This window comes from Mastigoproctus giganteus, chromosome 6 (genome assembly GCF_048544385.1).
Source record: "Mastigoproctus giganteus isolate SK-2022 chromosome 6, ASM4854438v1, whole genome shotgun sequence".
NCBI lineage: Eukaryota > Metazoa > Arthropoda > Arachnida > Uropygi > Thelyphonidae > Mastigoproctus > Mastigoproctus giganteus.
In genome coordinates, this window is record NC_143580.1 from 208,722,768 (window position 1) to 208,746,701 (window position 23,934).

At 37.8% G+C, this 23,934-nt stretch overlaps 1 protein-coding gene across 4 annotated transcripts in view; it reads left to right on the top strand.

Annotated features, from left to right (window-relative positions):
• LOC150084913 (poly [ADP-ribose] polymerase tankyrase-like) overlaps positions 1-23,934 on the top strand; it is a 1,170,388-nt gene that overhangs the window by 404,738 nt on the left and 741,716 nt on the right. For all 4 annotated transcript variants that reach the window (XM_090376702.1, XM_090376704.1, XM_090376701.1 and 1 more), the window contains one exon: positions 15,254-15,331. In XM_090376702.1, the coding sequence (XP_090232828.1) occupies positions 15,254-15,331 (78 nt within the window). The remainder of the gene's footprint in view (positions 1-15,253; positions 15,332-23,934) is intronic.

Here is a 23,934-nt window from a genome sequence, read left to right on the forward strand (position 1 = left end):
TCTAAACTAGCACACCTGACTGTCAATTTCTTAACGAAAATAAACAAAACGCTGTAATATATTTTTTAAAAACTCCAATTTTAACACAGTTTTAATACTTATTTTTTGTGAAAAGAAAAACTAATTTTTTTCAAAAAAAAAAAAAAAAAAAATAGAGAAACTTTTTGTATCCAAGAGAACTGGCCAAAAGAAATTCCCATTGTAAATCCAGATTTGGTTTTAAGTTGAATAAAAAATAGAATGCTAGATAAGATATATAAAATATTAAGAAATATCATGGGGAAAGACAGATGTAGGATAGATGTGCAGAAGTTTGCCTTTAGCATTAGCATTAACATTAGTAGAGGCATATGATGCAAGAAAGCAAGCTTATTCAGCATCAGCCAAAAAAAAAAAAAAAAAAAAAAACCAACCACTACTCCCATTTTCACCCCTCCGTTCGTTCGAAATTCCTGTCCAGCTGAGCCTTAAATTTGTTTAGGCTATCAACTTCAACAACAAGCGATGGGAGTCTATTCCACAAACCAACTGCCCGCTGGCTAAAGGCAAATTTCTGCACATCTATCCGACATCCGTCCTTCCTCAATTTGAATTTATGCCCTCTCAGGTGATTATTCTGAGCAAGAGGAAGAATCCCATCGGCATTGAGCATGCTCAAGCCATTCAAAGCCTTATACACCTCTATCAGATCACCTCGCCGATGCCTAGTCTCCAGGCTCTGTAATTTGCAAAACTTAAGCCTTTCTTCATAAGAGCAACCCTTTGTTCCATTCACTAATCTTGTTGCCCTTCTCTGTACTCGTTCCAGCAGCTCTACATCCTTCTTGAAATGAGGCCTCCAGACCTGTATACAGTACTCAAGGTGTGGCCTGACCAATGCCTTATACAAGGGAATAATCACATCCCTGTCCCTGCTAGAAAAATTCCTGTATATCATTGACAAGACACCATGAGCTACTCTTGCAGCTCGTCTGCACTGCTCAGAGAACTTCATATCTGCCTGCACAATTACCCCCAGGTCCTTTTCATTCTCTACCACTGTCAGCGTAGTACCACAGAGTTGATACGTTGATCTGGGGTTACTGTTTCCCATATGTAGTACTTTACATTTGTCAATGTTAAACTTAATTTGCCACCTCTCAGCCCATCTGCTCAACCTTTCCAGATCCTGTTGCAGCAGCATAGTATCAGTAGTGTCCTTAACAACCCTGCCAACCTTTGTATCGTCTGCAAACTTGGACATTAAGCCTGATACACCATCATCAATATCATTTATAAATACAGAAAACAACAATGGACCCAACACTGAACCCTGAGGAACTCCACTAATAACATTAGTCCACGTTGAGCAGTGTCCATTGATTACCACTCTCTGTCTTCTGCCACTCAACCATCCCTTTATCCATAGCAGCAATTTGCCTCCAATGCCACACTTCTCCAATTTGTGCAGCAGTCTTCCATGCGCAACAGTATCAAAAGCCTTTCTAAGATCCAAATATATAATATCAAAGTTATTCCCTGCATCCAGTTCTTTTGTGACTACATCATAGTATCCAATCAAATTGGTCAGACAAGACCTGCCCTTAACAAAACCATGCTGTGTCTGAGCTATAACTGAATTCTTGTCCAGATGATCCTGCAGTGCTTCTTTAACCAGTGCCTCCATTAATTTTCCTGGAACCGAAGTTAAACTAACAGGTCTATAATTACTTGTGTCAGCCTTTGATCCTCCTTTGTGAATTGGGGTTACATTTGCACATCTCCAGTCTATGGGTACCTCCCCCTGAGTCCAAAGAAGCTCTCATAATTATGGCTAGGGGTTTGCTTACTTCCTTTGCTGCCTCCTTTAATATAACTGGATAGATCCCATCCACCCCGGGTGCCTTTTTTATGTTTATCCTCAACAATTTCTCCTCCACTTTCGTCTCAGTTATTAGAAAATCATCTAGCTCACTGCCAATGTTTACTTCACCTACGACATTCCCCTTCCTGAATAACTCCTCATGTGTGAATGTAGATGCAAAATACTCGTTTAGATTGTTAGCCACCTGAGCTGGATCCTCAACTGTTGAACCATCAACATCCAGTGGACCAATCTGATTCATCCCTTTCTTTCTTGAGTTTAAATAGGTAAAGAACTCTTTTCTGTTTTTCTTTGCATCCTTTGCCAAGGATTTCTCATAATCTGCCTTTGCCTGCCTAATCTCCTTTGTGACTTGGTTACAGACCAACTTATATCTATCATAGGCTTCCATGTCACCCATTAATTTGTATGTATCCCATGCATTTTTCTTCTCTGCCATATGTCTCATTAGTTCATCTGACAACCATTTAGGCCTGAACCTTGAACAGTATTTCTTGGTTGGTATGTAAAGCCTGGTAGCTTCCAAGATTAGTTCCTTGAATGCTTCCCATTTTGAATTTGCTGTTGGTAACATCATCAATTGGTCCTACTGTATAAAATTTAAATACTGTCTCAGACCACCATAGTCACCTTTACGAAAGCAAAAACCCTTCCCTTTACCTCTGATGGTAGTTACCTCCTTGAGTAAATCCCACTTCAGCACACTGTGATCACTGCCACCCAGTGGTTCCTTTATCTGCAGATTCCTAATGCATGAAGAATCACTACTGATAATCAGATCAAGAGTATTACTCCCTCTAGTTGCCTCCCGAACATGCTGGTGTAGAAAACAATCATCCAATAAATCCACAAAAGGCTTGCTAGTGTGTGAGTGACCAATCCACAAGTTCCAGTCAATATCTGGGAAATTAAAATCCCCCATTATAAGACTCTCTGATTTACTGGCCCATTCTATTTCCCTGTACAGTATCTTATTATACTCATCAGAGTCATTAGGCCTATAGCACACTCCTACTCTCAATTTTGATTTACCTATGCTTATGTCACACCATTTAGCCACTGGGTAGTTGTTTGGTGGAACAGACTTCCATCCTTTGTTGTGGAAGTTGATAGCCTAAATCAATTTAAGACTGAGCTGTACAGGTATTTGGAACAAACGGAGGGGTGAAATGGGAGCAGTTTTTTTTTTTTTTTTTTGGCTGATGCTGCATAAGCTTGCTTTCTTGCATCATATGCCTCTACTAATGCTAATCATAGAAATATTATATTTTAGAAATTTTAAGTCAGGAATTCTCCGAGGAAGGGCCAAATAGCCCTGAAACGGTGCCCTCTGAGAATAAGTAACAGTAGTCTTCTCCTTAGGTGAAGCATTATTTAGTCGTGAAGTAGTGCAGTATCATGGCAACTCGTTGTGAAGGTATTCACAATATGAGATATAACTTAAAACAATGCTGCCTTATAAATATTCTGTTTATTCAGAATTGGCTGTGTATTAATGATGCTGTTGCACTTAATATATACATAGTCAGGAATTCTCTTACCTGAGATTTTCAAGTTTTTCAGATTTAACTGTATCCAGGTAAGGTTTAATTGGAATAGATGGAAATAGTATTGAAAGACCTGCCTAAAGATAGATGAAACTTGTAGGGATAAGTGGATATCCCTAGTTATTCTCAATGCATGGATTGAGGATCAAAGATTGTTTTCATTCCTTTTTCCTGTTACAAGGTTCACAAATCTTTAGGCAGGTCTTTCAATACTTTTTCCGAAAATTCTAATTATTCCTTACCGTGATGCAGTTATTCCTTAAAAACTTAAATCTCAGGTAAGAGAATTCCTGACTTAAAATTTCAAAATATCTATAATATTTCTATGATATTTCTTAATATTTTATATATTTTATCTAACATTTTATTTTTTTATTTAACTTAAAATCAGATCTTTTGATTTAAAAAAAAAAAATAATTCAAAATGAGGACACAGATTGTCTACAAGAGAAAATCGCAATAAGTTAGCATTTGTCCAAATTTACAAATATTAACGGGTCTTGATTACTCAAGTTTTCTGTCCAATGTGTTGCAGTATAAAGTTTTGAGATAATAGGATTTCCATAATGATTTTTATATGATGACAGATAAGCATACGGACAGTGTTTGGTGCATAGAAAGAAAATCAAAAATAGGTGTAGCATTTCATAGCAACAATGATTTTATACATGCCAAATGTTTATTTGTCTCTTTTTTCAAATAACTTAAGAGTTGTACTGATCATGTTGGTGTGCTGTTTGGAAATGGGTTTCTATAATAATAATCTCTGTTAATAATTTATATAAGAAATTTAATACATTAAATAAGAAAATAAAGTTAACAAATTTCTATGTTATTATGTTGTTATTTGGTTTTTAGGAGCATTAACAACTAAGGCCATATTGCTTCGGGGATATGCGGTGGTCATTCCCTGACCTTTCCGCATCCTCCGCATTTGGTGGTCACGGCCTTGAACCCTGGTCTAATCAAGAAGCGTGTGCTATGCACTGCTGCTCCTGCCCATTTGGCTACGGAAGCGCCCCAAATTTCTATAAATCTGTAACTAGATTAATAGAAAATAGTAGAAGTGATGAGAATAGCACGAGCACTTTCAGAGTTAATAAATTTGAAAAGTACAAGCAATTGCTAGTATGTGGCACTAATTCATGTTCAGATGCAGTTCATGGTCCAAAAGTGTGAAGGAAGACCAATGATGAACTCAAGGAAAGGATTTCTAAATTACAGAATTTTTGGTGAAAGCAGTCCTAACAGTCTAAGCAAGCTGGTAATTCTAGGCATTTTATCCTCATGTGTGCAGAAAGTCTGTTCATGTTTCTCTGTTCTGGCTGGAATAAAATAATTTATTTTTTTATTTTTTTTTTAAATGTTGTGCTATCATTTGAATATTTGAACAAAGCCTTGCAATCCATCATATCACACACATATACTGAGGTCATTACTGCTAGTTATGTTGAAGAATGTTTTGTGCAAATATTTTATACAACGATTTTTTTTAAATCTTCCACTTCCATTTTGATTTTGGAAGTTAATTATTGTAGTAGACCAAGTCAGAAGGATGACTCTGACTTAGTCATAGGCATTTATTTTGCCTTGGTTTTTTGAGTGTAAAACAAGACAAGATTCTTTTCTTTTGTTCAGTGAGGAAATAGTTTTTTGCTGCATGTTACTACAGGGGATATGTTTGTTCTAAACTAATCTCTGGACAAAATGTTTTTACCCTTGTAGTCTGGAATCATTGGGAAATATAAAAAATTGCAATACAAGCACTTTTATTCACAGAACATGCTCAGTGTGTCCACCATTGTTCTCGATACACAAATCCAGACAAGATATCGAGTCAACATGCACACTCATTGAATGAGGTTAGGAGTAATAGTGTTGAATGCATCAGTAATGCACTGCCACAAATGTTCAGCACTGAATTTTCTCCATGTAGACCAGCACTTTCAATTGACCCCATAGGAAAAAATTGAGTGGTGTGAGATTGGACTTCTCGCTAACCATTCCACAGGCCCTTGATATCCTGTCCAATCACCAGGAAACTGTTGGTGCAGCAACTCTCTTACATGGACACTGCAATGTGCAGAGGCACCATCTTGCTAGAACCACATTGGAAATATCTTCATCCTTGTTCAAGACACTTTGGAATGCTTCTTTGTTGAGCATTCTTAAAAAGGCTTCTGCAGTGATAGTTCCTTGAAAAAAGAAGGGGCTTATGTTGTGGTTTTTCTATATGCCACACCATACCATTACAAGTAGTGCCTTGTTCCCTTGAATGAGTAAACCATTGAGGATTGTTTTTAGACTATTACTGAGTGTTCTATCAATTTGCCTCACTGTTTGAAAAAAACAGCCTCATCTAAAGAAAATTGTGGATGAGAAATTTGCATTTAGAGCATATCGTTCTCTAGCCCATTCACAAAATGCCATCCATCAGTCTGGACCATCTTTTTCATAATTTCTGCAAGATTTGAAGTTTGTACGGCTCATGAATGGTATGGATGTAGTGAGTGCTACCTTTTGACACTCTTGTCTCAGAGGACAATCCTTGAAGAGACTTTTTAGAGCATTTTGCATAAATGAGAGAGGATGGCATCATTGTTGGTGGCCCTTCTTGAAGGTCCATTGCATGGATTAGGAAAACTTTGTTTTCCTAAACTTCGCAACAAGTTTGCTTACACAGTTCTGTGTTATTGGCTTGTGGTCTGGATACAATATGTTAAATTCTACAGTGACTTCTCTTTAACTCCAATTTCCTACGAGAAGAATTATCTGGATTCGTTCTTCCATACTCAAAGGCATCTTGGGGTAAAGATGTCTTTCAATAAGACTGGTTCTAGACTTATGGGATCCCTACACATATACAGGGGATGGACAATATAATTGAAATGCCTGCTACAAAAGTAGAAATTTTTGTAATGGCTGTGTGATGTATTTATGAGCATGCAGTGTGTGTGTGTTTGTGTGTGTGTGTGTGTGTGTGTGTGTGTGTGTGTGTGTGTGTGTGTGTGTGTTACAGGTAGTACTGTGAAAGAAAGTTGATAAAAGCTGATGCTTATTTAGAGGTGATATGACAAAGGTACATGGAGAAAAAGTCTGACCTGTTTCAAAGAGGTTAAACATTGGTGCACGTTTAGGGCATTAGAGACTAAAACTGCTGATTTGTTTAATGTATCCAGAGTAACAGCATTGAAAGTGATGTCTGCATTCACCAAGTATAGAAAAACAAAATCTGATGATAGGATGAATTGTATCAAAAAATCAAAGCTGACTGAAACAGTCCACCAGGCACAGAAAAGAATTGTATCTCAAAAACATAAAACTGCTGCCTCCAAAATAACTGCATAACTTAATGCAAGTCTCAGCAATTTGGTGTCTAGCAAAGTCGTACTGAACGAAGTATCATTTTGCTAGAAATTTCATAAAGCTGAAATTTATAGTAGAGCCACTTTCCAAGCCACTTTCCAAGCCACTCATCTGATGGTAATGCTAGAAGAATGATGCAGTGGTTTTTGGAGGAAACTGGACAAAAATTGGACACCTGATGATTGGAAACGTTTTGTATTTTCAGATGAATGATCATACACACTTTTTCCGGCCCCGGGTGCCAAGCGTTCCGTGGCCAAGCGATTAAAGTGCGTTCATTGAAGCGATCTTTTCAAAGAGCTTTTGCTATATATAGAGTTTCTTTTTGTTGTGATTACCGTTATTTTCATTTTATACTAGAGTAGCTCTTTGACACTACAGGAAGTAGGCAAAGGCCCAGAAAGGGAAGTTACCTTTCTGTTTCTTTTTTATATCTCTCACCAACACAACTAACAGCCGCTTGGTCACCTCGTGGCACTGCTCCTGCCTCCCCGTGGCGGGGCCGGAAACCTGGAAGGAAAAGTTATCCTTCCAGGGCTAAAAGGAGCAATCATGGAAAACGAAAATTTCCCTCCTCTAAAGACTGCAAATCCTATGGATTTGCAACAAAATTGTGACAATCAAAACCGCAAAAGGATGAAAACTGATGTACCTCAAATGGAATACCCATCTTTCATCATAATGCATTCTTTACCGAATCAGTCATTAGGTACACCATCTCCTTTCTACATACAAAAATGTTTAGAAAGTGTAGCCGGATCACCAAAAATGGTACGCAGACCGAAATCTGGTGACTTATTAGTTGAAACCACCAACCGCAAACATTCTGAGTCTCTCCTCAAACTAACATCATTTGGTGGAGTCCCCACTAAGGTATCTCCTCATGCCACCCTTAATACCTCTAAAGGAGTCATATCCGAATGGGACCTATTGAATGTCAAAGAGGAAGAGATTGTTCAAGAACTCCAAGACCAGAAAGTAATTCAAGCGAGACGAATAATGTTAAAGAAGGATGGAGAATTTGTACCCACTCGCAGCATTATTCTTACCTTTTCTACACCGAACCTACCTTCATCAGTAAAAGCTGGATACCTAAACTGCCGCATCCATCCCAAACTGTCTGCCGAGGCATTCCCAAACTGTCTGCTGAGGAAATTCAGTATGTTCAAACTACGGATCAAAGGAGCATATTCATACCGATTGCAATGCCGAATCATCACGATGTCCAAACTGCAAAGGCAATCATTCAGCATTCTCTAAATCCTGTGAGCAATGGAAGCTGGAGAAAACAATCCAGAAATACAAAGTAGTTAACAAAGTCACATATCTCGAAGCGAGAAAACACCTTCTACAAAGCATACCTAAACGTTCATATGCTGAAGCATCCAAATGATACCAAACAGTTTCAACTCAGACGGATACAACTGTTCCACCAAAAGTGTCAATTTCTGACTGGGCTCGATCACTCTTATCATCTGCACCACAATCCACAAAACAAACTGTCGATAGGACTAATACCACACCAATCTCAATACCACCTACTACTCAGGCTCCAGCTATTTCAGGTCAAATGGAAAACTCAGATTATGCCAGAAAGAAATCATGATACCACAAATATGGATGTTGCAGAGAATAATACCTATGATAAACCCATTCTAGATCTATATGCTGAAGTCGACATGGACACACGTCCATTCTTCCCAAAAAAGGAAAAAATAAAATTTGACTGTCAAAAACAGAGCACGTCTAAAAAACAGACGGATTCGACTGCTAACTCTAAACCTACACAATGAATAACATAATCCAATGGAATTGCAAAGGGTTTCGTAGCAACATAGATGACATATACGAGTTAATCGACCGTTATCATCCTGTGGGTATATGCCTACAAGAGACAAATTTAACACCTCAAATATCTGTATCAATTAAATATTATACTCTTTTTCGTCAAGACAGGTCCACTACAAAAAATGCTCATGGAGGAGTAGCCATACCGATAGACTCAACAGTTCCTTGTAAGCAAATTGTTCTCCAAACTTCCCTAGAAGCCGTCGCAGCTTGTATAGTGGTTGGCACTGCTTTAACGATCGTCTCAATCTATCTTCCACCCAATAAACCATGTTCAATTCAGGAACTGGAAAACCTTATTCTGCAATTACCTTATTCTGCAATTACGATTGTGGTAAAGTCTCCTGTTAGGAGACTTTACCACAATCCATTATAGGGATCTCCTGTCTCAGATAGACGTGGAGAGCTCATTGAAATGTTACTAGACAGACAGAATTTAACGTTACTGAACACTGGCTTATCCACTTACATTCATTTTCCTACTGGTTCAACCTCGGCAATAGATCTTTCGCTATGCTCTCCTATCCTCTTCCCAAGTGTCGAGTGGACAATACATGACAATCCTCTGAACAGCGACCACTATCCTGTCATATGCCGAACCACCCATTCTAAAACAACTGAAACCCAAACGAAATGGAAATTTTCCAAAGCAGAATGGGCAAAATATAAAAATTATGTCTCTTTTAATGATCACATAATTGAGTCTTCTCCCGTCGATACCGTCACAGAGCATATAACAGCACAGATACTTAGAGCTGCAACAATCGCCATTCCGCAGTCTCAACTAGGAAACCGCAAGCATATCAATCATTGGTGGAACAAAGACTGTTACGCGGTTAAAAGAGAAAAAAATGCAGCATGGAACCAATTCCGCAAATACCCAACCACTGTAAACCTTATTAATTATAAAGGACTTAGAGCCAAAGCACGATACATCCACCGAAAAGCCAAAAAAGACTCTTGGATAAAATTCGCTTCAACAATTAACAAAGATACCGACTCCAGAATAATTTGGAAAAAAATAAGGCAGTTGAATGGCAAATATCTTAAATCACCTTCAGCTATTCTTAACTGGAATGGGAAGGAGATCTCTGATCACACAGAGATTGCAAACACCTTAGGAACTGCGTTCTCCTAGTTGTCCGCCTCAATAGCTTATCAGCCATCATTCCAAAAAATTAAAGCTGAAGCTGAGAAATCCCAAATAAATTTCAAAACTACCTATTCTTTGCCTTATAATCAACCACTCACACTATCTGAACTGAAAGAATCCATAAATACCTCTAGAAACAGTGCCCCTGGCCCTGATGGTATTTACTATATAATGCTGAAACATCTACATGAAAAATCTCTGTCCTCACTCCTAAAATTCTACAATAGGGTCTATTCTGAACACACATTCCCCTGTTCCTGGCAACATTCTTACGTAATAGCTATCCCTAAACCAGGAAAAGATCACTCGGCTCCATACAACTATAGACAGATATGTCTAACCAGCTGCTTGAGTAAAACTTTGGAAAAAATGGTGCACCGCCGATTAACATGGTACCTGGAGAAAAGAAACATAATCAGCAGCAATCAATTTGGCTTTCGGAAGAATAGATCATCTTTAGATCTTATGGTAAAGGCGGAATCAAACATAAGAAATGCGTTTATTAGAAATCAACATCTGGTCATGGTTTGTCTTGATATAGAAAAAGCTTTCGATACCACATGGCGTTATGGAATTCTAATGGATCTCCATACTATTGATATGAGAGGCCATTTACCATCTTTTATTGAAAACTTCCTTCGCCACAGGTCTTTCCAAGTCCGATACCATCAGGCTCTGTCACAAACATACATACAAGAAGAAGGAATCCCACAAGGCTCTGTACTCAGTGCCACTTTATTTGCAATGTGAATCAACAATATCACAAACAGAATTCCAAACACTGTCGACTCATATCTCTACGCTGATGACCTTACCTTATCCTGTCATTCCCAGAATATGAATTATATCGAGAGGCACTTACAAATATCAATAAATAATATTGAACTGTGGATGACCCAAAATGGATACAGGCTATCAAAGCAAAAGTCTACAGCTATCCACTTCTGCAACAAGCACAAAATCCATCCAGATCCTGAGCTACTCTTGGACAGTCATCCTATTCCAGTCATGAACAATATTCGTCTCCTAGGACTAATTTTCGATAAGAAGCTAAATTTCCAAGACCACATCAAAAACCTACGAACTACTTGCATTAAGAAAATGAACGTACTCCGGGTAACCTCCAGTACATCATGGGGTGCAGACCGTTACACTTTGCTCCGTCTATACAGATCCCTAATTAGATCTCGGCTGCTGGATTATGGAGCACCTGTTTATGGCTCTGCTAGAGAGAGTACCTTGGCTCGTCTTGCTCCCATCCAACACACTGCTCTTAGGATTGTTCTAGGTGCATACAGAACATCGCCAGTTCAAAGTCTGTATGTTGAGGCCCACGAACCTCCACTGAATATCAGAAGAAAGATGTTATTGATGACATACTCTGTTAAAATTAAAAGTCACCCCACACATCCTATTTGGCCACTACTACATGATCCTCAGTACATAATCCACTATGCAAACAAACCATGAACAATTCGGCCTACTGGTATCAGATTCCAAAATCTAACAGAATGCTGGAATATTCAACTTCATAATGTTCTCAGTGACTTAAGAGATCCAGATCCTCCGTGGATTACCTTCACGCCTTCTTGTGATGATTACTTTGAGCAGTGGGGAAAAGGTGCTATATCAGATACCAACACCCAACAGCTACATCTTGTCCATACACAGAATTATTCCCTCTTTACTAAGATCTACACTGATGGTTCTAAGTCTGGTAATAAAGTGGGCGCAGCTACTGTCTTCCCTAACAGAACTATTTCACTTACACTTCCTGCAGAATGCAGCAGTTATACTGCTGAACTTCATGCTATTAAGCTTGCCTTGGAACATATTTCAGTTCTCAAAAACACGACACCTCATAATCCTTTGCTGAAAATCTTAAGACATGCGCTGATACGTCTTCACGAACATCAGCAAACTGTTGTTTTCTCTTGGATTCCAGGGCACAGCGGTATTAAAGGAAATGAATGCGCAGATAATGCTGCAAAACATCCCTCCAGCATAAATTCAACAAATGACCTTGTCCCGTATACTGATTGTAGATGCAATATCCAAAAAAAATGTATGGAGCAGTGGGCACTTATGTGGAGAAATCAAACACAGAACAAGCTGTTTCAGCTGAAACCTGAACCACAATTATGGAATTCCAGCCTGCGTAAAAATAGAAAAGAAGAAGTAATTCTAGCCAGAAGCCAAATAGGCCATACTCACCTCACTGATCTTTTTTTGCTCACAGGAAACGATCCTCCGCAGTGTATGCACTGCTTGAAACCACTGACAGTAAAGCATATACTCATTGAGTGTAGCTTGTTTAACAATGTCTGACAGTGTATTTTCAGCTCCCTGTCATTACAAGAACCGTTGTCACTCAGCTGCATCATAGGTAATAATGCAAACCTCTCCGAATTCTTTTTGTACCTAAAACGAATTCAAGTGTATGATCAATTTTAACTGCTCCCAGAGCAGTCATCACATACAGCTTCACTACCTTTGGCCAAAGTAGCCCTTGCGCCAGAAACTCCCATAACAACAACACACTTTTTCCAACACGGAGAGTTTATGTTTGATGATTATTAAGGGAAGAAAATCATTCTTGACTGTCTTGTTACAACCATCAAACATGGAGGAGGAGTATCAACAATGGGTTGTGCAACAATACCTTGGTATTTTTTAGCTCATATCACCTTGAATGGGCAAATTAATATTACTGATTACCTTGATATTCTGAGTGACCAGGTTCAAATGATGCCATTTTTCAAGATTATAATTCTCCATTACACACACACACAGCCAGGTGTGCCAAATCTTGGTTTGAAGCTAGGTATTTCCTATGGCCTGCACAATACCAGACTTAAATGTTATTGAGCCACTAGCATATTTGTAGAGGAGAGTGAGAAGCAGATTTTGTCCACTATTAGCAGCTGACAACAACTGCTAATTGTTGCCAGCTGCTAATAGTAACCTGTTCATGCAGTTCACCTCACATGACCACCATACCGGGCATTCTTTATTAATTTTTATACTAACTTTTTTCGACTGAAGAAAGGCAAGATATACCTGAAAGGTAACTTCTTTTTTGACTTTTTATATTATCTGTCTTTACTCAGAAAAAAATGGTGAACTAATTAACATAATCAATTTAAGTTTTAAGAAGTGTAAAAATGGCTGAACAGGTTGTAAGAACTTTGAGAAACCGTAGAATAAATACTAATGAAACATTAGAAGAAAGATCTAATAGACTAAGAGAGTGAAACAAGACTCTATGACTAGGAAGATGGTCAGAAAACATTGAAGAAAGAGAAGCAAGATTGGAAATGCCATAGGACTAACCAAATAGAAGTACCAGATGCAAATAATCAACAAGCTGTAATTAATGTTGAAGAGCATGACAAGGGAAATATGTGTTACAACTGTGAGTATTGCAATGTAAGATATTGTGGACATGAGTTAAACACATCAAATAAATTCACTAAATGCTGTCATGATGGAAAGGTTTCACTTAACTCACTGTCTGAGACACCTGCTCTATTACAAGAGCTGCTTACAAGGGACATGTGAAGCAAATAACTACAGAGAACATATATGAGAGTACAACTCACATTGCCGTTCACATCAATGGGCGGAGATATTAAATCACCACCTGGAAATGTCCATACTGTTTAAGAATACACAGCCAGATTTACCGTTTGGTCTCACTGCTGTATCCAAATGAGCGAAATAAGCCAGGATGCGGACAACTTTATGTTTTTGATCCTGCTGAAGCAACAACAAAACGGCTTGAAAAACAATCAAACCAAGGGTGTATGGCCGAAGTAATGTAACAATTGGACGAGACCCTACGACAAGTTGATCCGTTTGCTGAGTCATATAAACAAATGCATCAACTAGCCCGGGCCAATCCAACAATGAATGTGTGCATGGTATTTATAGAAGACCCAGACTTAGATAAGATATATAACGCATATAATGATATAATGCACCTACATCCAAAACGGAGTTTGCTGCAATATTTGTTGGAGAAGACAGGGAACTGCAAATAGAGACATATGCATATATCCTACAGCTGACTGCTGTAGAATTATATCACTGCTAAACAAGGATGGAGACCCTATGGTGTATCCGTTGCTATTCCAGTGTGGAGAGGTTGGTTGGCATGAGGAACTGCAACATGCAGAAGAGAGAGAACCGCAAAACGTATTAAAGTAACACAGTTACAATTCTTTGCTTATAGACTTGTGTTGAGACCTGGTTTTAGCCTAATTCATAGCTGTGGGAAATTATTTCAGCAATGCATTGTAGATGCCTATGTGAAGACTGAAGGATTTAGATTAAAACTATTTACACCATAATCAGAAAGATCTACGAATGGAAATGTACCGTGGACTGTTGGATGCAGTAGAACCAAGAGCTCAGAACTAAAACTTGAGAGCAGGGAAGATTATAATTCTGCCTTTGACTTTCCAAGTAAGCCCAAGGTACATGCAGCAAAACTATCAAGATGCAATGCCAGGACAAGTGTATAAAAGTTTGGGAGACCTGATCTATTTGTTCCATTTACTTGCAATCCTGCCTGGGATTGTGAATCCAATGGAAGGGAAGCAATGACCCTACAGCCTGTTTTTCAAACACACAAGACCCTGTAGAACAACTCTTTGGTGACATTAACTTCAACACCGTTACAGCTCAGCAACTCAAAGGCTAAGTGTGCTAAGTGTACTGTATACTAAGTGTTACAAATGAAGATTATTTGGAACTGAACAACGAAGTGTTAGACCATATTCCCCGAGAAGAGACTGTTTGCAAAAGTGTGGCTACTGTAGCAAGCGATTAACCAAGTGAGCATCTGGCATACCCTGAAGAATTTCTCAGCAGCTTAATACCAGCAGGATGCCTCCTCACAAGCTAAAACTGAATCATGCTACTATAGAATCTTATGTCATCAAGGGGACTCTGCAATGGAACAAGATTGATAATTACTTGTCTACAAAGACACATTGTAGAGGCTCGCATAATAGATGGATTGAACTGAGATGCCGTTCTCATACGGCAAATACCGTATGTGAACGGCATCTTATTCCATCTGATACAAAATGCCTTTCAAATTCAAAAAAGACAGTTTCCTGTATGTTTAGCATTTTCAATCACCATCAGCAAGTCACAGGGATAGACTTTTGAAAGAATATGTTTATACCTTCTGAAACCTGTATTCAGTCATGGGAAACTATATGTTGGTTTCTCAAGATTAGATCACTGGATTCATTAAGTGTTGTATCTGAGAAGAATGAAATTTTTAATTCTGTTTATAATGAAATTTATAAATAAATAAATAAAATGTCTTGATATTTAATTAATAACCTTTAAGATATGGTGCTGATCGCATATGTTATGCTGGGTACAACTAGTTTTATATATTATATTTATATATTTTATTTTATGTACATTATTTTTATATATTTTTACTTTATTTTAAAGGTTCTCTTAAATGACAGAAAGTCTCTGACAAAGTTCAGACCCATATCTGCCACAAAAAAAGCCCTAGAAAATGCCAGGGTAAGTTTTTTTATGATATTATGAAATATGGAAGAGTTTGAATGGCTGCTGAGAATTTTGAGTTTTAATAGGTTTTTTTTAAATTATTTATTTAAATACATCAATTCAGTCTTAATATTCAGTCATAAATTTCTAGATTGCAGTTTTTGAAGCTTCTGTGTGAATTTCTGAATATATTGACGTGTATTATTGAATGACGTTTAAAAAGATAGATTGCTAGAACTATAGGTAATATTGTGAATATAAAGCATCCTTTAATGTAAGAAATTTTCCACAAAAAAAAAAAAAAAAAAAAAAAAAAAAAAAAGTGTCACTGTGTTGTATGATTCATGCTGACGAAGTCTATCAGCCCATATTCTTACTTAATTACTGCCTAAATTATTTTACAATGGGGTGATCATTTAATTTTTGGACTGGTGCAAAATTTTATGTTTACTCCACAAACTTTCCATAACTGCCACTAGAGGCACTCTCCCCGATCACTACTGAGCAAACTCTGTGCGTGCGTACTAGTACTTGTTGAGCTAGTGATGCATTAAGAGTTTTTTTAGCTGTGTGTCACTGACGATTATTTTGAAGCAAGTATCATGTCAGACCTATAGATTGATTAGTGGTATGTGATTTGTTATTGTATCAGATGGGGTTTAAGTGCATCGGAAACAGTTAAAAGAGGTGAATGAAACATATGGTAATGAGTATCTTGGTAGAATGGCCTTTTTAAATGGCATAAGCAATTAAGTGATGGCCATGAGTCTGTTGTAGATGATCAAAGACCTTGTCGGTCTTCCTCCTCAACAACTCCTGAGCAAACTGAGGAAATTTTGGATGAAGACATGTGAATTATACTTTGTGAATTAGCTGTTAGAATGTCCATTTCATGTGGTAATGCTCACAATATTGTGAAAGTTCACCTGAAAATGTTGAGAATCTGCTGGATTCCACACAATTTGACTCCAGAACAAAAGCAGCAAAGAGTAGACTTGTGCAAAGAAATGGTTGATTGTTTTGAAACAGTGTCAAAACTTCTTAAATCGAATAGTGACTTGTGATGAAAGTTGGATTTTCCACTATGATCCAGAGACAAAATAACCTTAGAGTGAGTGAAAGCATTCTGATTCACCAAGAACTAAGAAATTTCGAGCTTCTCTTTCGGCTGACAAACAAATGGTTCTCATGGTTTTGAGGTTCTCAGAGTCAAACTTTGTTCTGACATTCGTGAAAAACATTAAAAACTTTTCAGTGTGAGGTTTTCTCTCAAGACAATGCTAGGCCCCATATGGCTGATATTGTGCAGCATAGTGGTCACTGCCATAGGTGCCAAGGTTTGGCCACATCCTCCTTATCCATTGGACTTAGACCTGTGTGATTTCTTTCTGTTTCCACACATGAAGAAAGCTGTGAAAGGCAAGTGTTTCATGTCCGATAATGATGCTCACAGAGCCACAATGTAAGCACTTTGCAGTTTTTCGAAATATGGCATGCAAGAAGCATTTGATACGTGGGTATGGTAGTGGTGAAAGTGTGTAAAGTTCAAGGGAGAGTATTTGGAGAAGGAGAAATCCACAGAAGATTCAGATAATGACAATTAAGATAATATCTTGCACTGGTCCACGAATTAAATGATCACACTCTATACTATAGTAGCTAGGAAGTTATGAATAACCCCAACTGTCATCAGCACAAGGAACATAGATTGCACCCTTCACTTTTGTAACCAATAATATCACTTTTTGGTTATACACAGTGTAGGTGTAAACAAAAAAAAAAAAAAAAAGTAATAAGACTGAATTCAAATAAGGCAAAATATAGATTAGGAAGGTTTCTTACCTGTCTCCTTCAAAGTAGTTCTCTGAGGGATTGAATACATTTGTTACAGCATTTATACAAGCTTCGGAAAGACTCGGGGAAAACTTGTCTGTTGTCACATTTAGTTCTGTTGTCACATTCTTGTGATATCAAACAGACATATAAAGAACACTGGACACGCATGTAGAAAGATAAAAGAAATAATGAACTTTTTGAAATGAAGAGAGAAGTCAAACAGTGGAAATCCTGCCTGAGATGAAACCGAAAAGAAGAAACCATCCTAGCCAGATTAATCATTGGTCATACATACCCGACTCACAGTTACGTACTAACAAACTCTGACCCTCGACAATGCAGTAACTGCTAATGCTCACTCACCTTAAAGCATATCATCATAGAATTCCTGCTGTATCAAAAAGATTGGAAAACTGCTTTTTCCTCTCATTTTCATAATTGCAATCAGTTAATTCTTAATTCTACAGTATGCTCTAGGAGATTGAGAGGATGTATAAATAAATATCACTTTATCTGAACTCCTGTCACTTTTATGACAAAGGAAAGATGAGACAGTAATTAGTGCATTAGAGCCTGTTGCCGATGCACAAACAAATCTAAAAACAATAACCTTCTGCATGTCATAAACTGTCAAATCAGAGTCCTTTTACTTTAAATTTCAATTGGGGAAAAAAAAAAAAAAAAAAGTAGTGTGGAGCACTGCACTCTTCTTGTGAGCCATAAACATCTACATGTTGATTGCTGTGCGAGAAGATGCATTATAGCACAACAGCCACCAACCAGAACTGTTCTAATTCTGGCTGCACACTTCTGATTCTCACCATCAAACATTTCAGTACTTCTACATATTAATTAGTATTAATACCAGCAAGGACAGCTATCAGCAATGATTATTAATTGCTGGTAACTGTCCTTCCTTCCTTCCTTCAGGAATGATTCCTTATAGATTATGCGTTTTTGACGTAGAATGGATGTATGGTTTTGATATGCAATTTCTGGAAAAAAAATTTGATTTTTGGTCTTGGTGAGCATTATGATCGGCAATTCTTTATTTCATTTATTTATTTATTTTTTTTTTTTTTGTGTCTCAGGATCATACTGGAAACGCCAACTTTCATCCCTGGTAATAATGCTATTTAGGAAACCAGGTTCACTATCAGCTGTTTCAATAAAATCTTTGCAAATGTCCAGTCATCTGTTTTTCCTCATCATGCAAACAGTGTGGAACAGAATTTGCATAAAATTTTCTTTACCTGAAGTTTGTGGTAATTATTGATTATTGACTCGCTTCCTTATTCACATTTAACTCATTTGCTAGTATTCTCGGTGTTAATCGGTGGTTACTTACTAGTACATTGTGCACTTTGTCCAACAGTTTGGGGCTGCAGGGCATTTTCTTCTTACTGCTTTGAAGATCATGTGCTATATCCTCTCTATTCTTTTTAAAATGCTTAAACCATTGAAATGTTTATGATCAGGGAGTCTCATCCCACATATGCTGTTTGTAACATTTCTTCTGTTTCAGAGTGTTCCCAGTTTTATCTGGAGAGAGGTCACTGAAAAAGACAAAACAACAGAACGTGATGTTCATCAGTTTTTCCATTCCTTGGTTTCTGATGGTGATGTTAAACATGATGTATAAAGGACGTCTCTACAGAAATGTAACTTGAGGCCAACTTGTTTTGTTTGGCTGGACTGGCAAGGTCACACTTCAGTGCTTTTCTAGTGTCCTGGAGCAGTACTTGCATTAGGTCTATATCTTAAAATTCAGTCTCATTACTTTTTTTTTTTACCACACTGTGTATATGATCACTGCTATTGATTTGGAAAGTGGTGGCAAAACAGAGACTTGGACAGCCATGATTTACTGTTATACAAATTGAAAGCATACCCTATCTGTAATCCTTTACTATTTTGTTCAGATTCTTACCTATTCTTCTGAAGTTATCAAGTTCAAAATATCAGATTGGTTATCTAATTTTTTCACACTTAGTAATAATGACAGGAACTTTGGTTTTGTAGGGTTCTCAACTGGCCTAATATTAAAGTATACATAAACAATCTTCTATTTACCATTAATCTATTTTGATCTCATATGTTGTACACTATGGTCTCATCCACTCTTAATCAGATAAATCTACAGCAAAAGTTGAAAGTATTTTCTCAGCTATTTCAATATTACATATCAAATGTTCCATAGGTGTGCTAACAATCACACAATTATTTTACAATTATAATTATATAATTATTTTTGCTCTTGTAATTAGAAAACACAAGGTAAAAGACCTAGGAGTGACCTTTCATATAACTGCTGATTTAAAATTAGCAAAGGCATATGATGCAAGAAAGCAAGTTTATGTAGCATCAGCAAAAAAACCAACAAAAAAAACCCCTTATTTCACCCATCCCCTCGCTCCAAATGTTTTTCAAGTTCTGCCTTGAATCTATTTAAGCATCAACTTTTACGACAGATGGAAGTTTGTTCAAGCAATCAACCACCCACTGGCTAAAGGCAAACTTCCGCACATCTATCCTACAGCCGTCTTTCCTCAATTTGAATTTATGCCCTCTCAGGTGATTATTCTAAGCAAGAGGAAGAATCCCATCAGCATTGAGTATGCTCAAACCATTCAAGGCTTTATACACCTCAATCAGATCACCTGGCAGGTGCCTAGTCTCCAGACACTGTAATTTGCAAAATTTAAGCCTATCTTCGTAAGAGCAACCGTTTGTTTTGTTCACTAATCTTGTTTCCCTTTTCTGTACTCGTTCCAACAGCTCTACATCCTTCTTAAAATGAGGCCTCCAGACCTGTATACAGTACTCAAGGTGTGGCCTGACCATTGCCTTATAGAAGGGGATAATCACCTCCTTATCCCTGCTAGAAAAATTCCTGTATATCATTGACAAGACACAAGGAGTGGCTCTTGCAGTCTGTCTGCACTGCTCATAAAACTTCTTATCTGCCAGCATAATTTCCCCCAGGTCCTTTTCATTCTCTACCACTGTCAGTGCGGTACCACAGAGTTGATACATTACTCTGGGATTACTGCTTCCCATATGTAATACTTTACATTTGTCAATGTTAAACTTCATTTGCCACCTCTCAGCCCATCTGCTTAACTTCTCTAGATCTTGTTGCAGCAGCATTCTGTCATTAGTGTCATTAACAACCCCACCAACCTTCGTATTGTCTGCAAACTTGGACATTAAGCCTGAAATATCATGATTAATATCATTTATAAATACAGAAAAAAACAATGGACCTAACACTGAACCCTGAGGGACTCCACTAATAACATTAGTCCATGAAGAGCAGTGTCCATTGATTACCACACTCTCTCTCTTCTCCCACTCAACTATCTCTTTATCCATAGCAGCAGTTTGCCTCCAAATGCCACACTGCTCCAATTTGTGCAGCAGTCTTCCATGTGCAACAGTATCAAAGGCCTTTCTAAGATCCAAATATATATGATATCAAAGTTATTCTTTGCATCCAGTTCCTTTGTGTCTACATCATAGTATCCAAACAAATTAGTCAGACAAAACTTTCCCTTAACTAATCCATGCTGTGTCTGAGCTATAACTGAAGTCTTGGCTAGATGATCCTGCAGTGCCTCTTTAACCAGTGCCTCCATTAATTACCCTGGAACAGAAGTTAAACTAACAGGTCTGTAATTACCTGTAACCCCTTTGTGGATTGGGGTCACATTTGCACATCTGCAGTCCATGGGTACCTCCCCTGAGTCCAAAGAAGCTCTCATAATTATGGCTAAGGGTTTGCTTACTTCCTTTGCCACCTCCTTTAATATAACTGGATAGATTCCATCCACCCCAGGTGCCTTTCTTATGTTTATCTTCAACGATTTTTCTTCCACTTTACTCTCAGTTATTACAAGATTATCTAGCTTAGTGCCAGAGTTGAATACACCTCTGGCATTACCCTCCCTGAATAACTCTTCATGTGTGAATGTAGATGCAAAATATTCATTTAGTTTTTAGCTACATGAGCAGGATCATCAACAGTTGAACCATCGATATCAAGTGGACCAATCAACTTCATCCCCTTCCTTCTAGAGTTTACATAAGTAAAGAACTTTTTGCTCTTTTCCTTTGTGTCCTTTTCCAAAGATTTCTCGTAATCTGCCTTTGCCTGCCTAACCTCTTTTGTTACTTGGTTACAGACCAGCTTGTATCTATCATAGGCTTCTGTGCCACATGTTAATTTATATGTATACCATGCAATTTTCTTTTCTGTCACATGTCTAATTAGTTCATCTGACATCTATTTAGGCCTAAATCTTGAACAATATTTCTTTGTTGTTGGTATGAAAAGCCTAATAGCTTCCCATTTTGAATTTGCTGTTGGTAGCTTTATCAGTTGGTCCCATCGTATAGAATTTAAATACTGTCCCATGACCACCGTACTCACCTTTAAGAAAGAAAAACACCTCCCTTTACCCTTGATGGTAGTTACCTCTTTGAGTAAAACCCACTTCAGGACACTGTGATCACTGCCACCTAGTGGTTCCTTTATCAGCAGATTCTTGATGAATGAAGAATCACTACTGATAATGAGATCAAGAGTATTACTCCCTCTAGTTGCCTCCCGAACATGCTGCTGCTGTAGAAAACAATCATCCAATAAATCCAGAAAAGCCTTGCTAGTGTGTGAGTAAACAACCCAAAAATTCCAGTCAATTTTTAGGAAATAAAAATCCCCCATTATAAGACACTCTGATTTACTGGCCCACTCTATTTGTCTGCACAATTGCTAATTATACTCATCAGATTCATTTGGCCTACAACACACACACACCTACTCTCATTTTTCCTTTCTCAGTGCTTATGTCACACCAAACAGACTCAACATTGCCTTGTCCACCAACATCAATTGGATGCACTTCCTTAGATTTTATGTGTTTCTTAACTAACAGTATAACCCCCTCCTCCCTTTCTGTCTTGTCTATCCTTTCTGTACACATTGTACTCTCCAAATTCCATTTCTGCACTGCTTATGTCTGTGTTTTTTTTTTTTTTTTTTTTTTTTTTTTTTTTATGAAAACCCCAGACGAAAGGTATCAAAACCTATAGTACTTAGTACTGTGCTTGGGTTGAAGGAGAAGTATGGGGGGAGGGGAGGGGTGCCGGAAACTTTGCTCTAGAGACTAAACATGGGTTTCACCACTTCAAGCCTCCAATAAGCAAAGTGTGACACCATTTCTCTGATATCCCAACGATATCTGCCTCTGATGTCTTGACTAGCACTTCAAACTCATCGAATTTATTAACTATACTCCTAAAATTAGCATTAGCATTAATAGAGGCATATGATGCAAGAAAGCAAGCTTATGCAGCATCAGCCAAAGGAGAAGGAAAAAAAAAAAAAAAAAAAACACACTACCATTTCACCCCTCCGTTCGTTCGAAATACCTGTCCAGCTGAGCCTTAAATTTATTTACGCTATCAACTTCCACAAAAGGCATGGAAGTCTGTTCCACCAACCAACTACCCGCTGGCTAAAGGCAAATTTCCGCATGTCTATCCTACATCTGTCTTTCCTCAATTTGAATTTATGCCCTCTCAGATGATTATTCTGAGTAAGAGGAAGAATCCCATCAGCATTGAGCATGCTCAAACCATTCAAGGCTTTATACATCTCTATCAGATCACCTCGTTGGCGCCTAGTCTCCGGACACTGTAATTTGCAAAATTTAAGCCTTTCTTCATAAGAGTACCCCTTTGTTCCATTCACTAATCTTGTTGCCCTTCTTTGTACTCGTTTCAGTAGCTGTACATTCTTCTTGAAATGAGGCCTAGACTTGTATACATTACTCAAGGTGTGGCCTAACCATTGCCTTATACAAGGCAATTAAAATTCCTGTTATCCCTGCTAGAAAAATTCCTGCATATCATTGACAAGACACCATGAGCTACTCTTGCAGCCCATCTGCACTGCTCAGCGAACTTTATATCTGCCTGCACAATTACCCCCAGCTCCTTTTCATTCTCTACCACTATCAGTGTAGTACCACAGATTTGATACGTTGCTGTGGGGTTGCTCTTTCCCATATGTAGTACTTTACATTTGTCAATGTTAAACTTCATTTGCCACCTCTCAGCCCATCTGCTCAACCTTTCCAGATCCTGTTGCAGCAGCATAGTGTCAGCAGTGCCCTTGACAACCCTGCTAACCTTTGTATCGTCTGCAAACTTGGACATTAAGCTTGATATACCATCATCAATATCATTTATAAATACAGAAAACAATAATGGACCTAACACTGAACCTTGAGGGACTGCACTAATAACATTAAATCAGGTTTAAAAGATAGTCAGGTTTAAAAATCATATTAATATAATGAGATGATGTTTCTCAATATCAGGAATTAATATAATGCCTTTCCTTTGTTTTAAAATGTCTAGTATCAATCTGAACACTATACACAGTTTTGGTGGTTCCTGCTTTAGAATTTGCTTCCGCAAGGTGATCATTATATACAAGACTTACTGTGAACAAATAGAGTCAGATTGGGGGGGGGGGGGGGAACCTGTAAAATAACAGTTAGCATTGAGGGATAAAAGAGAAACCTTTCATAACCTCAGAAAAACCTTTCACGTTTTTCTGAGGAGGAGAGTTGCTGGTGTGGACGTGCCTTTCTGCTGCTCTTGGAACAGAGAAGTTTTTTCTGATTTATTTTCTGTTTTATTAGTTTAAATTGACATATTAACTTATTTTCTAGAAAAAATTTTCTTAATTTACTTAATTTAGTAAATTTACT